The sequence below is a fragment of the Syngnathoides biaculeatus genome, chromosome 15, assembly GCF_019802595.1.
Source record: "Syngnathoides biaculeatus isolate LvHL_M chromosome 15, ASM1980259v1, whole genome shotgun sequence".
Taxonomy (NCBI): Eukaryota; Metazoa; Chordata; class Actinopteri; order Syngnathiformes; family Syngnathidae; genus Syngnathoides; species Syngnathoides biaculeatus.
In genome coordinates this window covers 18,693,459-18,710,491 of record NC_084654.1, presented here as the reverse complement: position 1 = coordinate 18,710,491, position 17,033 = coordinate 18,693,459, and the positions used below count along the sequence as shown (strand labels likewise).

General features: G+C 43.4%; 1 protein-coding gene across 1 annotated transcript; it reads right to left on the bottom strand.

Annotated features, from left to right (window-relative positions):
• Positions 1 to 60: 60 nt before the first annotated feature.
• ythdf2 (YTH N6-methyladenosine RNA binding protein F2) lies at positions 61 to 16,714 on the bottom strand. Its single transcript, XM_061843542.1, has 5 exons — positions 16,053 to 16,714; positions 13,406 to 13,485; positions 9,535 to 11,232; positions 6,314 to 6,376; positions 61 to 1,796 (listed from the first exon to the last, which is right to left on the bottom strand). The coding sequence occupies exons 1-5, from the start codon at positions 16,099 to 16,101 to the stop codon at positions 1,773 to 1,775; spliced, it is 1,914 nt and encodes a 637-aa protein (XP_061699526.1). The 5' UTR covers positions 16,102 to 16,714; the 3' UTR covers positions 61 to 1,772.
• Positions 16,715 to 17,033: the final 319 nt, after the last annotated feature.

Here is a 17,033-nt window from a genome sequence, read left to right as displayed (position 1 = left end):
TGACTGAAGATAAATGTCCTCTCTTCTGCCAGAAAACAATCGCAATAAGCCAGCACAAACTTGTATTTGAGACCTTTTTATTATTGAATTTTGATTGCTTTTGTTTTAGTATTTCAAGCCATAGGTTGCCGTGATGTCATTCTTGTGAAATTTGACTTTGCTTTAGTGAATAGTTGTATTACACATTCTACAACCTATAGCCACGAATACATTTTTTTACCATAGACCAATAAATGGATAAATTTGACCATTTGCACCCTTCGACACAGCTGGCTTGATGTTGCTTCAACCCCAAATCTGGTGACAAGTGCAATTGCCCAATACTATATCGCCCTCTTGAGGCCACTCAGCGAACTACAACCCAATTGGCAGGAGAAAATGGCGGATCACAGAGGAAGAAGGGAGAGTTTAGTGCATTAATTATTGTAAGACAAAATTCATGACTGTGGACCAAAAAAAAGGCACACATCACTTCGTGGAGCTTTTTTTTTTATTCTGCCACAAATAAAAGCCAGTAGTTCTGAAAGAGGACCTTGCATGTTTTTTTCGCGTTGAAACTTTTGCAAAAATGTCATTCTGAAGAAATAAAACAAGCTAATTCGATTATGGTTGGCTTAAGTAAGCGGCCAGAAATGACAAGTTGGGGAATGTTGCGGCGGGCCAGGTTAGTAGAGAAGAAAGCAGTTGATAAGCCACGTTTGAGATGGACGGCTTTGAAATACGAAAGACATTCTTCATCTTTAAGAGTCAAACAAGGGGAGTAACACACCAGTTCTGCTTAATATACCACGTTTATTACTTTGGAACAGATTAATAGAAAGAGCGGGGACAAGGCCACTCGCGTTGCTGTCGTTAGAAAAGGGAGGAGAAAAAAAAAACTTGGAAAAAAAAACGCAGCCCATTGCAACAATGAATCAAACTGTCCAACGGGAAAGAAAAGGCAGGAAAAGTTAGTTAGTGGGGCCCCTTTTAAATGAAACTCTGAAGAAGGCTCAACTTAACTTCTTTTTGTTGCTATCACAAACTCCACCCTCCATTTTGTCATCTCCCTTTTCCGCCAGCGCTGGCCCAATCTTTCTCGACACATGCAAAAACAAAATGGAGGGCTATTCTGAAAGTCACCTCCGGGAGGAAAAGAGCGATAAACAAGAGAAGTGGAGGGAAAACAAAACCAAACAACACGGGAGACATGTTTGAAGAACATCGTTGTCTGCGATGAAAATCTGCTGAGGAAGGGAAAACAAAACAAAAAAAAGTCCTTGTCCTCAGTAGACAATGCAAAAACGGGGCAGGAGGTTGAAGCGAACATGGGGGGGTGTGACCATCGCGGACCTGCTCTTGGACAGTTACAAAAAAAAAAAAAAAAAAGTGATTCTTTCACTAAAAACAAACAAAAAAAAAAAAAACGGGGGGGGGGAGCATATGCAGTGGAATGGCAAAACAAGAGTTCACCTAAGGATGCTATGCATTAAGTTGTAGTCCTAGGAATAATAGTTTCTCTTTTTTTGTTGTTGTTTTTTTTTTTTTTTTTTTTTTACTACAAGTTCCGAGTAAGTCTTCAAAGTCAAAAGAAATCAAGAAAGTCTTCGTGTTCTTATTCTTATCCTCAGTTAATTCTTCAGCCCGTTTTCAGATTCCATAATTAAGAAACGTGTGGGTGTGATGATGCAATGGCTGGCTGGGGAGGGGAGGGCAGGTGTGTGGGGTGGGGGTGGGGGTTGAGGGTTGGGGGTGTAGGGGCTTTGCAGTCTTTTTGACAAAAGCACCAACTGTTACTTGATCCGCCCCTGGCGATCCTGAAAGCACAAACGACATCACGATCAACTTAAGATGACTAAAAAATTTTCAGGAAAAAATATGCTTTAGGTTGCACAAAAAACGTGGAAAGTCATCCTGACAGCATATCAAATGAGACTTCAGTTCATCATCATCATCATCATCACATCAACCAAAAGAACTACGCTGACTTACTTCAGAAGTGCCCTGCACAGTTTTTGAGAAAAGTCGTTTCATCGTTTTCTTTTTCAGAGTTGCAAGAAAAAAATTAAATACAAAAGGAGTCGGCTTCAGCAACTCCACCATCAACTGTGACCGTGAAAGCAGAAGCAATGTGTTTTATGCGTATTGCCAAAATTACCTTTCACGGAATTAAAGCATGAAATCATGGAAAATCATAATTGAGGTGTGCCTGTATTTCAACTTGGTGAAGCAGTATTAGTGTTTGTACATACTATACTGAAGGAAAAGGTTTCTAAAGGCTACAGTCCTGAGGGTTATGCCACCAAATATTATCTTGAAGTTAATTTCATGTCTGTTGAAATGTTTCCTCACTTGAAGAGTCATTACAAAACTTGCTGAAATCACCGTTGGGTTCATGACACGCGCGCCGGATAATTTTCATCTCACCGCCGTGCGCATGTTGATCATCCAGAATCCATTCAAGTCGGCCAGGTTTAAAAAAAGATTACTCATATCACTTATATGACCACAAGATGGAGCAATGTGTATTTAAAATGACTTGTTCATTTACTGTCTATATTTGTGCACTGTATACTGAGTATCTTCAAAAATATCTCGTCAGGTCATGAATTACAATCAGTCAAGTCAAACAAACGTGATAAAGTGTGTACTAACTTGCTGTATTTCAATCACTTTCTTCAAATTCAAATCCGATCCACACTTTAGAGCAGGGGCGTCAAACTCATTTTTGTCACGGCCCGCATTGCAGTTACGGTTTCCCTCAGAGGGCCGTTGTGTGGGCAATATCTCAACGCTATCGTGTATGATAATGACAATTTGAAATTTCGGTACGGATTTGAACAAGAATCATGGAAGTTGACACACGTGATTTGCCTTTGCGGGCCACATAAAATCAAGTGGAGGGCCGGATCTGGCTCCTGGGCCTTGAGTTTGACACCTGCGCTTTAGAGCATAATTGCACAGCAGCACAACAGTTAGTGCTACCACTAGGTTTGCTTATATACATTGTTTTGTTGCGTGTTCGCAAGCCATATATCGTATTAAATACCTCAAGCAAGCCTCGAATTAAGACCCCAGTACCCCCCCCCCCCCCATTGTTCTTGTCATGGCCGGGGGGGTAGCGAGTGTAATCAGTGCAGTGTGAGTTGACAAGATAAAACCCAGTGATCGTAAAAGACGGGATTGCAGTGGTATCGGAATATAAGATTTTACAGCAGTAATCTGACATAGTCCAATCGTGAAAGACCAAATTTGCTGTGTAGTCTGTTTTAGGCATTGTCCAACATCCATCCATCCGTTATCTACCACTTTTCTGGGTCAGGTTGCGGGGGAAGAAGCTTCAGCGGGGATACCCAGACTTCCCTTTCCCCAGCCACTTCTTCCGGCTCTTCCGGAGGGATCCCAAGGCGTTCCCAACCCAGCCAAGAGACAGTCTCTCCAGCATGTCCCGGGTCGTCCTCGGGGTCTCTTTCCAGTGGGACGTCCTTGGAACACCTCACCAGAGTGGCGTCCAGGAGGCATCCAAATCAGATGCCCCAGCCACCTCATCTGGCTCCTCTCAATGCGTAGGAGTAGCGGCTCGACACTGAGGCCCTCCTGGATGACCGAGCCTCTCATGCTATCTCTAAGGGAGAGACCGGAAACCCTGCGGAGGAACTCATTTCGGCCACTTGTATCCGGGATCTTGTTCTTCCAGTCTCGACCCACAGTTCATGCCCATAGATGAGGGTAGGAACGTAGATCGACTGGTAAATTGAGAGCTTCGCCTTTCGACTTAGCTCCCTCTTTACCACGACGGATCGATACAAAGTCTGCAGTCTGTCGATCTCCCGCTCCATTCTTCCCTCACTCGTGAACTCCTCCAGATTGGTGCAAAGCCCAATTTTTGTTCTTGTGAACAGAAGGGTTCCTTCGCTACTTCGCACTTCACTTTTTGCGACATCAGTGCTTTGCGGATTTTTATTACTGGTAATCCGCCCAAACCAGATCAGCATATTGTAGAAAGAGACGTTGATACAAGGTGTGTGACGGAACATCGACCAATGAGAGCACGAGTGGGTTTATCCCATGAGCTTATTGTTAGTGCATCATTGAAGCCTCACCCAGCAACTTCCCATGTCCCACCCAATCCAATTCCTTGTTTTGCGCATTGTCTTGTCCATGCTGTTGACCATCTCGCATATGTACTGTATCTTACTGCTGTTTTCGTGATAACATTTTTTGGATTATGTAGTTACAATTCAACCTCAGCGAAAACTTCCTCTGCGGCGCCCGAGAGGTGGTGACTCCAGGTGCACGTTTATCCTTTTAGGGATCCAGCGGCAGGCATGAGCATTTCACGGAAACTATCGTTCCGTTACCGTGTCGTTACCCAGCCTGAGAAAACACAGAACCGAAAGTCCGTTTCCTAGATCTAAGGGCTTACTTTTAATAAAATTCGCCCAAGTGTGGAATGTAAAAGAAGTTCTCAATGAAATACAACAATCTGTATAAAAACGAACCTACATGAACCCCTTTATTTTTAATGATTAAAACACCCTGCTTTGTCAGTGTGGTTTACAAACAGCACCGGTTTCCGCTTCTACGCTACGCATGCGCAAGGTCGAGTTATTCAAATCCAGGTCACTCAAACATGTCGGTTGCTTAGTGTAAAAGACAAAATGCTCATGCCTGCTAAGGCTTTATTCTGAAGTACATGTAAAAACCGGTTCCCATGAGCATTATCAATGGGAACCGACAAATCGTTTCCCACCGTTTCCAAGACAAAAATGAACGGAACCGAAAGATCGGTTACCATACTTGCCGAAATCCTCATGCCTGCAGCGGGAGGAATGGGCTCCTATGTGGAAACACTTTGTGCAGCAAATGGCACGAGCACTGTGGTACCTACTGGGATGTCCACCAGGGCTCCGGACAGGGCACTTTTCCCCTTGTTGGACCCCCGCATTGTGATTGTCCCCCTCGAGGACGAGGCTTTTTGGCCAGCAAAGGCTGGTTCAAAATATTAAAATAAAAAAAATAAATTAAAATTAAAAAAAGATACGGCCTCAGAAACGTGCGGCTTGTCGTTACATGGACGAAGAATTTCGTAACCTCATCGGTGAGGGATGGCGGGCACAAGTTTGGATGATGGGTGAAACGGGCCTTTTTTGGAAGAGGACGCCTACATGTACTTCTTCAAGGACCATGTTTACGATCATCATGCGGCAATACAGCAGGTGAGTGAACTTCAAAAGCCTCCACGAGCCTCTCCGCCGCCATCAACACAAGCAAGCCTCTTCGCCTTTCCCAGAAGGGAACGTTGATTAATATGTCTGAGTGTGTGAGAGAGAGCGAGAGAGACAAAACTGCACGGCCGTTTAAAGTAGTGGGAGTGAGAAGAGATAGAAACGCAGCATAAGCAGCTGCTAGTGTGTACAGTTTACAGGTTTAGCAAGGGCGACAGGGGAGGAGTAGTTTTTAAGAGAGGACACGTTGATGCTAAGTGCTTAAAAGATCCCTTCCCATGCTAAGACGTTACAAACAAATAGCTAATGGAAAAACAAAAAGATAAATGGTGCCAATATTTTGGACCCTCAGTGAAATTTCAAGGTTCAAGATGTTAGCCATGTGCGTAAAACAGAAAAGCAAATCTATTTATATAGCGCTTTTCATGAAAAAGTTAACTCAAATCTGAATTACGTGCTTTAAAATTTAAAACGAAAAACAAAGTACAACTTCAAACAGTGTAAAGTGGAAGAAATACCATTTCAAAATTTAAATACTCTAAAAACCATGAGTGAGAAACCTGGATTTAAAAACACACACATGGGGCTGAAGTGACTTTGGTTGGCAACTTATTCCATTTGTGTGCAACATAACAGCTAAATGCTGCCTCACCATGTTTGTTTTGGACTCTGTGCTACACTATTTGATCTCAAGTCTGTCGATCTCAGAACTCTTCTGGGTTTATATGCCATTGGCATTTCTTTTGTGTATTCAGGACCTAAACCATGTACTGATTTATAGAGCAGTAGCAGAAATGTTCTATCTACTCTAAAGCTGACTGGAAGCTTGACCTCTTGGTTCTGGTCAGACCTTCAAAAGGAAGTCAAGAGGAGTTGACACCAGTTTTTAACACCTGAATGTCAGTTAATATTAAAAGGTTATATATAGCACTAGCTGTATAGTTAAAGGATTTATGATGGTGACATTTGAAATTAATAATTTCTATTATTTCCACAGAGGACAAACAGTTGAAATTGAGCAGTGTCCAGGAATTTAATCACTTCCAACTGTTCCTTCATGAAAAGTAAAGCATCTATGTAGTGACACAGGGTCAACGTGAATTTACCTGCAGCCTGTAATGACTCCTGTTTGGATTGCTGGGATATGGCTCGCTGCCTTGGACCTCCACCTGCCCAAAAAAATAAAATAAAATAAAAATAAAAACCACTAAATGGAAAAAAAACAGAGCACTGAAGTCGGCAAACTTAGAAAAAAGTCAAGAGTACATATCTCAAAGCTCATCTAAAGACAAAACCAATGAGATTAGGATAGTAACAGTCTACACAATTTCTACGAGCTTTACCTTACCTTGTATTTAAATAGAAATCTAAAAACATTTGGAAGACAAACGACAATCACAATAGAATATTGAAAACATTATTAGCAAAATTCTTTCATAAATTCACAATTAACATGTTGAGTACCCAAGAAAATGAATTCGCCAATTAACAGCCATGTACTGATGTATACAACAATTTGAGATGCACAAAAATTAGCAGTGACACAAAGTGCAATCAGCTTCTTCTGACGTAGAACTAGTACTCGTGCATGGTGCTGATAATCCAGCGAATTATTATTTTTGTACACTGACGACCTGGAGAAGAAAGACATTTCATGTCATTTATTTTATTTAAAATCAGAAAACGACTAATTTGAGCCATACATTTCTGTTACGCCCAGAACCAATAGGCCACTGTCCAGTGCTTACTTCACGGACATTTTTTGCAGACAACGGCCAAGCCAGTGGAAAACCTCTGCCAAAAGTGATAGATGATGACAGAGGAGCATTGGTAAATGATTAAGACACTAAAAAATATGTAATGTACATATGGTGGACGACTTAGCGAGATGGTAGTAAACTTTTTTTTATGTTCAAAGCATGCTATGTTCAAAGAACCAATAATCATTTGTTTCAGCTGTCAAATTTGGTTCTAGTACTTGAATTGGTAGTGAATAAATTCAGTTAGTCTACTTGCTTCAATGCAGTATTGTTTGCCAGAAAATACAAGTAAGTCATTTGAGCTTGAACACCGAAAGACTGCCTCATACGGTGTGACCCGCCTTCCAAGCGCAATACAGAAACAAAGAATACAAGACTCCATTCAGCATGACTTTATGATACCAAAATGGCGTCCCATATCCACATGATGAGGCTGCCAACTGGAAATGTTGCAGGATCCACATTACTATGCTGGCAGAATCATGGCACCTTGACTCATGTTAAGCTGATGCTAAATTATTTAAAACATAATTAGGGCCCGACTGATACTTTTTGAGAAAGTTTTCAATATTTGGCAAAATAAAATTCCAACAACTGATTAAATCAGCCGATGAACAAACACATTGAAACTCACGGAAACTTGTTTGAAAGACATTTTCTTTGTTAGTTTTATCGGCCGGGCCCTCAACATAATTTAAACTTTTGTTTCCCTTTTTATTTTGAGCCATAAATGAGTTCGGTGCAGTCATATTTGGTTTCTACTCATGGACTATGAATATTTCGATTCACGGTTAATAGTAACAACATTAAAGTGAACACCTGTGGGGAATGCATTCAACTGACTTCAATAGAGTCCACACTAAATCCAAATTGAAGTGGCTTCTAAAGTCAAAACCTTTTATCTGTTCTTACCAGACGTCAGAATGCACATGTATAAAAATAATATGGGAAAACCACAGAGAATAACATCTATCATACATACTGCAGTGGGTCATGTTTCTAATGAATCGCCGTTAATATAGCAGAAAGAAAAAATATTTCTCTTACGAACAAAACACTAAAGTATACATATGTATACAAGTATAGGTATGAGACACGCCTAGGCCATGAACAAAAAAGTAACATTTATTAAAGTTTTTGTGCCTAATCATGATATTCTTGCACCACTGTGCAAACTTGTTCATCAAGCACTTTTCTAAAATCTCGAAGTGTAGTTTGTCAGGACCGTTGTAAACAGAGGCCTCTCTCGTATAAACTTTAACACCTTAAAGGCCCACTCAAATAATTTTCGTACTTAGTCTCTAAATACATTAAATATGTTTGATGTGGGTGGCACGGTGGATCAGCTGGAAAGAGTTGGCGCAGCTGGAAAGGGTTGGCCTCACAGTTCTGAGGTCCCAGGTTCGATCCCAGACCCACCTGTGTGGAGTTTCCATGTTCCCCTTGCTTGCGTGGGTTTTCTCCGGGCACTCCGGTTTCATCCCACATCCCAAAAACATGCAACATTATTTGGACACTCTAAAATTGCCCCTAAGTATGAGTGTGAGTTTGGCTGTTTTGTCTTGATGTGCCCTGCAATTGGCTGGCAACCAGTTCAGGGTGTACCCACTTCCTGCCCGTTGACACCTGACTCCAGCACTCCCCGCGACCCTTGTGAGGATAAGCGGCTAAGATGATGGATAGATGGATGTTTGAAGTGGATTCCAAATTGGCCTTAAGTGTGATTGTGAGTGCAACTGGTTGTTTGCTTATGTGTGCCGTGTGATTAGCTGGCAACCAGTTTAGGGTGTGTATCTAGCCCAAAGATAGCTATGACAGGTTCCTGCTCTCCCGCAACCCTTGTGAGGTTAAGCGGCTCAGATAATGGATGGACGGATGTTTGTAGTGTTGAAAACATAAGATGAATTGTTGCAGAACTGTTGAGAAAAGCTTGAAACTCTTTGATCATCACAGCTGGCCAGAGTTTTTGGGCGGTGCTGAAAAATTGGCCCAATGACGTAATGAAGGCTGAAGCATTGACTTTCTGGGATGAGGCCCTCGCTCACTATATTTGTAACTAACAAGTGTCATCTCAATAATTGTGCGCTGTTTAATCATTTCTTATATTTTCAAATGGCAATATTTCACAAAGTATGACACTAAAAACTTTAATTTTACAGCATTACCATTAAAAGCAAACTGATTATTAGATGTTTGATTTGGCAAAAAACACACCCAGTGTGTGCGCGTGCTTTAAGCCTTTAACTCGTTGACATATAAAGCCTTTTTCAGTTGATCAATCAACTATTACTACCAATTACTACTTTCGTAGCTGTGAGTTCTTCAGGAGATCCTGTTGAGGATATATATATATATATATATATATATATACCCAAAAAAAAAAAAAATCACTGTAGTTCACTCAGAAAAAAATTATTGAGTAACTTAAAATAAATGACACACTGGTTCAAGTGAATTTTGGATAACTGTTCAAACAAGTATTGTTTAGCTGTTGCTAAATAACATATTACACTTGCATACACCTAACATCCAAGCTAAAAATTGAAGTGCTTCTCGGTGTTCATTACCTTTTTCACACACTCCTCCTCCTCCTGACGCTTTTCGTAGTGCGAGAAGTCGTCAAAGATGGAAGTGGTGTGTTTGTAGCCAGCAATGATCTTGAGCACCTGCCGGGCCTTGTCCAGCGGCACCTCTTGCGTGTCCCGAGAGTTGGTCACCGGCTTGTTCTCGTTGTTCTCCAACCGGATGTGCCTCAGCTGACTGTTGGGAACGTCTTTGACAAAGATCCAGCGCACGTCAAAGCGCCCCTTCCACTTGTCCTGCGACCACACCCCGGCAGATGTGTTGTAGTCCACGGCCGAGCGCATCTCAGCCACGCCGCAGAAGTGCCCGCTGCCGTTGACGCTGAACAAGAGGTAGAGCGGCCCCTTGGCGCCCAGCGAGCGGTAGGCGGCGTCCAGCCTCTTGTTGCCGTGCTCCGTGCTGCACCAGATGTTGTACTTGATGGAGCGGTGGATGTCGTCCTCCGAATAGCTCTTGATGATGAATACACGGCCCTGCTTGGGGTTCCAGTCAAAGTCCTTGGGGTTGTAGTTGTTGACCATACGCAATTTCTCTAAGACTGGGTGGGGCTCAGAGGGCACCCCAGGAACCATACCCACTCCGGAGGAGGCGGGAGGCGACTGGCCTGCGCCGGTCCCGCCGCCATCCCCGAATCCGTTGGCCCGGTTTCGAGGGGGCACCCAGCGGGTCGGCTGGGCAGCCTGCTGCTGTTGATTAGGCAGAGGCGGGGGGCCCTGAGACGGAGGCGCCTGGGGCATTTGAACCATGCCGGGCTGCCCGCTGGGTGGTAGCTGATGCTGCCCCATCTGGGAGACCGGGGGTACCAGTTGTCCATTGCTGAGGGGAATCTGTGGGTTTCCTGCCGCCATACTTCCAGGCTGGGGGGACGCCTGATTTGGTGGCTGCCCGTTGCTCGGGATCGGGGGCACCTGCTGAGGTGTGACGGCTTTGGGCACGGTGCCCTTGTTGTCCCATGTGCCGATGTCCATGTTATGTTTAATGGGCGGAGGCGGCAAATTGGCTCCAGCCATGCCACCCTTGGTTTTCAGCTTGGGCTGAGGCTTGGCTGGCTTGCTGGCAATGTCTGCCCAGGAGGCAGGCTTGGCGGGGGCAATCGAGACAGGGGGCATGCTGGGGGGTCCTACAGAAGACACGGGGCCGAGAGGACCCCCTCCAGGTAAGCCTGAGCCAACCACCTTTGGAGCCATATCCCCGCTGCCTCCAGGAGATGCGGCCCCGATCTTTAAGCCAGCCATGCCCTGGTCCAGGCTGTTCATACCAGGCGCCTTGTTGAGGGGTTCATTGGCAGCGGGCGCAAAGGGGGACTGTCCATCAATCATGGCTCCTCCCAGGGAGCTGGGAGCATACGCGTAGCTGCTGCTGTAGCCGGAGCTCTGCGGCGTGCCCGACTGTCCCTGAGAGCTACTGTTCCCCCATGCCGAGAAGTCGATGCCGCTGGGGAAGAAGTTGAAGCCGTGCTGGCCTAAGAAGGGGTTGCTTCCCAAGGGGCCCGGCTGCCCGAACATGGCATCCGGGAGGTAGTGGGGCTCCCCGTTGCTTAGCTGTCCATAGGAGGCCAGGTAAGGCATAGGAGGGTCCCCGCCGGTGGACCATGCTGCCTCGTTGAGGGAGTAGGAAAATCCTATGGAGGGGCTGTAATAGCTGGGCATGTAGGAGTCCGACATGGCCGTATAGGCATTGCTCTGGAGGGAGAAACGATGCGTTTCAGTTACATTTGTTCAGAGAGAGACGTCATTGTGCATAATGTGAAGACTTGCGGTACAAGTAAAATGTTTGTACATTACACATCATCACAAGCAATTAAATTCCCAATACAAGAACTAAACTAGAACTGGTAATCCACACCTGATAATTAAGTACAACTTTGGAATGCTAATCAGTAGGCATTCATTTCAATGAAGTTGAATCTCCAACTCACCTGTGATTTGCAAGTAGCAAATAAAAACTTCAATAGGTTCCTTATGTAACCCCAGTTAATGAATATTTAATTTCACTTTCCAGGCTGCTGGGAAGTCTGAAATATTCCACTTCAAAGCTTTCCCGTTAAAAGTTAAAAAAAAAAAAAAAAAAAAAAAAGAATCTGACAACCTCGATAAGCACGTCATTTTAAGCAGTCAGTGGAAACACTAACTTGAAATATGGATTGTATTGCCATACATCAGTTATGCAATTACTAGTATATTTATCCCTACTGTTGAACGGAAACCTCGTAAGTCCTAATATGGTCAATTTCTTGTTTTTCCATGAGTGACCATAACTGGACTATCCCCAATACATCAGTTATTAAGACTAAGAGCCATGGACCCATGTTATGTGGTTAAACACCTTTACCGAGGCTCTTATTCAACAATTCACAAACATACAGTCATACAATAACAGGCAGCTGCTGCCATGCGGGACACCATCAGGCCCAATGGGAGCAATCAGAGTATTATATTGCCTCTCTACACCATTTGGGTTTAAATATGTTGCTCAAAGCTGTGATTCTCAACTGGTGGGTCAAGACCTATAAGTGGGTCGAGGAGACATTTTGCTGGTCGTGGTAATAAAACAGTCGTAGCACAATTCAGACAAGTAAAACTCATTTATCTCATCTGCAGGCTGCTTTTCCGAAATGATGATTGTTGCACATCTTCCTAAAAAATTAAAGATCAATGCCAAGATAAAACTTTTGTACATGCACTTATGCTCAACGTCACTTTCTTAAAAAGGTGATTGCATTTTGAACATCTAAGCACGAGTACTGTTAACCCATTCGTGGGCAGTGTCCCATTTTTGGGACATCATGATTTTTAGGCATTATATCCCTCAGTATATCAAAATATTTAAGCGTTTTAATCTGAAGCCATAATTTGGTATCTGGAGAGGATAACTAATCGGTCAAAGTTAGCACGGAGTTAGTTCCCTTTCCTTCCTGACCCAACATGGCTGCCTCAAGTTATCATATAACGTAACCACAAAGAAAACAGAAGTGTTATTTCGTTGATTGTGGCCTGTTAGGAAACTTTTATCTCAATAAGGCAAAAAATTGTCAACCTGCCCATGAATGGGTGGGGGTCAAGATCATATGGGAGGCACAGTGATTGACTGGTCAGAAAATCTGCCTCACAGTCCTGACGAGCCAGGTTCGAATCCCACCTCACCCGTGGGGAGCTTGCATGTTCTTTGCCCACCTGTGTGAGTTTTCTCTGGGTACTCCGGTCTCCTCCCGCATCCCAAAACATGGATCATAGATTGAAAGCAGACTCTAAATTGCCCGTGTGTATGAATGTGAGTGCGAATGGTTGTTTAAAGGTGCCCTGCGATTAGCTGACGACCAGATCAGGGTGTCCGCTGCCTCTCGCCCAAAGATAATTGGGATAGGCTCCAGCATGCCCGAGACCCGATTGAGGATAAACAATACAGAATACAGAGATATATTAATTTGTTTTTTAAGGCTATAGTTCAACACTTCTATGTGGCGAACATCTGTAATAATGGGACATGACATTACAACAATGGAAGAAACCAGGTCCCAGGCTAACAACAGTTCAGAACCAATAGCTTTAAGGGTTAGAACTACCACGTTGTATGTTTGCAACAAGCTTGAGGACTTTTGCACGACAGTTATGTGGTTTGGTTAAATACAAAACATTCTTTGTTTTATGGTGAATTTCACCAAGGGCTTGATTGTTTTTTTTTAATGAATTATTTACTATCTGGCGCTGTTGTGCAACATCAGCTGACCACCGTTGTAGGTGAAGTTGGATTTTCAGCAGCAAAAGAAAGAAAATGGGTTATGTACTCCAGAAAATAGTATTGTAATACTATCTCAGTTTAAGTTATCAGGTTTCCACAAGGAGCAACAGTGCTTACCTGTCTGGCCTGAGTGTTCAGATAAGGCTCAAACTCATCATCATTCAAGGAATCCTTTTGGGTCACAGCTCCGTTTTGCACTGCAAAGAGTTAAAAAAAAAGTTACACTTAATATAAGATGATGGGACATTACAAAAAATAATTTTCTTGTGATAGTCACAATCTTAAAGGCTTGATTTTTGTGCATGGGTTATGTGACACAATTGGGATGCGAGTCATGTCATAAGAAGGAGGGGAGGGGAAGGGAACATGGAATTGGATTTAATGGATGAGGTCAGAACTAGGCATTTTCCAAACGTGGCTAAAGATCACAGATATTTCTGAGCTCTAACAATGTGAGTGTGATGTGAATGAACAGATCAAATATCAGGATCAGATATCCATCTTGCACCAGAGATTGGCATAATCAAAATACACCTAAAAGGTGTCGTATACACGGGCCTGAGTCTGCCTAAAGTCCGCAAATAAACAAGCACCTGCTGTATATCTAAACTATAGCAAAAGGAGAAAATTATATAAACATATATATTTAATATTACTAATTGAATATAATAATAATCTATCATTATGAGGCGGCATGGTGGCGCATCTGTAAAGCTTTGGCCTCACACTTCTGAGGACCAAGGTTCAATCCGGCCCTGCCTGTGTGGAGTTTGCATGTTCTTCCCGTGCCTGCGTGGGTTTCCTCCCACATCCCAAAAACATCCTCTAAATTGCCTCTAGGTATGATTGTGAGTGTGATTGTTGTCTGTCTGTATGAGCGATTGGCTGGCAACCAGTTCAGGGTGTACCCCGCCTCCTGCTCGATGACAGCTGGGGTTGGCTCCAGCACTCCCGCGACCCTCGTGAGGATAGGTGGCTAAGAAAATGGATGGATATTATTATTAACAGTACTTTAAAGGTGTGTCCTTCATATAATCAGCAAAATGAATGCTTACTGTGACTACTGGAGTAATGTGGAGGTAAGGTTCATTTAAATTCAGGAAGGGGAAGAATCTTCCCAAGCGAACAAAACACGATGCAACCAATAAAATTTGTAGTACAGTATGTAATCAACAATGAATAATAAATTAACATTGGCAGACTTGTGAGCAAATTTTATTGGTGTTAAAAGGATTCACAGTTTAGTTAGTTACATTGAAAATTTGGAAAACTATTTCCTGTAAAAAGCTAGTTAACTTTTCATGTAACTTTTTCATGCTGTTGGAAGTTCTACGCACTTTTTTTGTTACGATTTTAAAACAAAGATTGCCTTCATTCTTTTAATTTCCTTTTTGTGTTCTTTGTACAGCCGGAGATGGGCTTTGAACCGCCTTTGGTCAGTGGATGCCCCGCTCTGCCAACTAAGCCGCGGTACTCCCTACTACTTGGGTCACCAAAGTGTCGATGGGTCCCCCAAGACACAGGAGACCAAGTGCCTGCTCCTAAAACTAGTTCACCAGAAACATTGTCATTTCCAAGACATTTTGTAAAAGTGATCATTTGAAAATGTAAAAAGTAAGAGATTTATCAAAATAAAGTGTGTCTGATACATTCTTAAATCATCAGTTGATAGTTACTGTAAGCCATCAACATGATCTATCTATTTTTTTGTATTTTACCCTTTATGGGGTCACGGCATTAAATGATTACATTTAAGTGAAAGTTCAGCAAACTTATTTTAAAAGTCTGCATCATACTGGTATCCGGGGCATTATTCAGTAGTCAAAACGTACCACTCAGAGTAAAAAAAGGTTGGTGAAGCATGGTATTATCTCAAATAATTTCAAAACTTATATGTTGCAAATCTGAGAAGCTGTTTGATAAACTTGGGCGTTGGAGTTTGTGTTCCAAATTTTGATCCCAAAATGTTCCATTTTTAAGCAAAATGATATAATCTTAAGACCACCTCGACTATGAATTATTGTTTCATATCTGGTGGTGTAAAAAAAAAAAAAAAAAATCGGAGCATCTGTAATTTATTACTTAACGCTTTTGAACATTCAACATCCTAATCATCAGGGGTTTTGTCTTTTAGCATCTAGGTTTAAATGGCCGGATTCCTCCTCGTTACTGCTCCGGTTTGTTGTTTCCATGGTATTAATAAGAGTATCTGTGGATGCATACCGCCTCTGCTAAGTATCGATCTCGCTATCTATAGATGAATCTAAAAGTGCCACTTGAAGCAAATGTCTGGAAGACGTGTCATTCTGGGTTAACCTAGCAACCAGCTAGCGGCTAGCAGGCTAAGCAAACAAGTGTGCCGAACGAGCGCCAAGGCAAAGCTGCGTTTCCCGTGAACTTCGCCAACCCGGCGCGCTGACTTTTGTCACCTGGAGAATTTAAATACTCCACCAACGTTCTAACCGCGAGCTCCGGTTCGGGGAAGGTGCGCGGGACCAGTCCGTCGCACACGTGTCATCCAGATACAAAGCCGAGTCGGGATTCAGACGTGAATCGTGTCGCCAACTTTCGGGGGTGGCTAAACGTGCAAAAGTCGACTCGCCGTAGGCCCCGTTTATTCCTCCCGACGTGCGTAGCAAGCGAGTTGGCCGGGAATCCGGGAGGGGAAGGAGGGGGGTGGCGGTGGGTCACGGATACGGCGCTTCAAAGCGCCAAGCACACGTTAAAATCCAAGCTTTCAAGTCCATAGAAGCGATCGTCTTACCTTTACTCGCTTGGCCTTTCGGTCTCTGGATTGGGTCCAGGTGATTCATGAAGGTTTGATTTATGAGAAGAGAGGAAGGGGAAAAATAGATTGAAGAGATTCTCGGCTGAGCAGTCAGTTCCGTTTAGCAGGTGGTCAAGGCCTACTTGCTGGCGCACTACTTCGCCACAGCCGCTTTTTTTTTTTTTTTTGCCTCTCGAGCTCGCTGCTTGCTTGGTGCTAAGCTATCCCTCGCCTCGCTAGCCGTCGCGCGATGCTGCCTACAAATTGCTTCACAAAATACCTCTCTTAACCTGTTCGAGGAGGCTGCTGGCTGACATGTCTCGTTTTATCCCCTCGTATGTGACGAGCGGCAGGCTGGGTGATTTCGCGTCGCTACCGGGGGTGAATCGCTGAGCCGAGCGCCCCTGTCTCCCTCCAGAGCCTGCTTGCTTGGTGTCTACACAATGGCGGGCTGCACTTTGCTTGACAGACTTCTCAACATGGCTGGGCGGCCTCGTCAGCCTCGAGATGACGTTGAGACAAACCGAACAAGCGCCCCCTATGCTCTCGGATGATCTATTAACCGTAGAAGATTTTCACGCCAAGATGGCTGACCTCCTGTGGAAAATTCTGGAAAAAAGTTGGGTTTTAGATGTTTGGTAACGTTCCAAATTAGATTAAAAAAATGTCCACCTCTCATTTATTCTCATTTATTTCTCATTTTAGCTGCAGAGGAACTAGTAAAGTAGTGTCCTTCAGTCCATAATGGCCTCCAGGGGGAAAATTCTGGAAAAAGGAAATAATTCTTTTGGCTTTGATTGATTTGATCATATTTGAAATTACAAGAAAATCAATGCAACTACATAAATGTAGAGTGGTGCATTTGCCTGGGTTTGCATTTCCTCCCCGTGCCAGCCTGGTTTTCTTCCGGGCACTCCGGTTTCCTCCCACATCCCAAAAACATCCAACATTAATTGGACACTCTAAATTGTCCCTAGG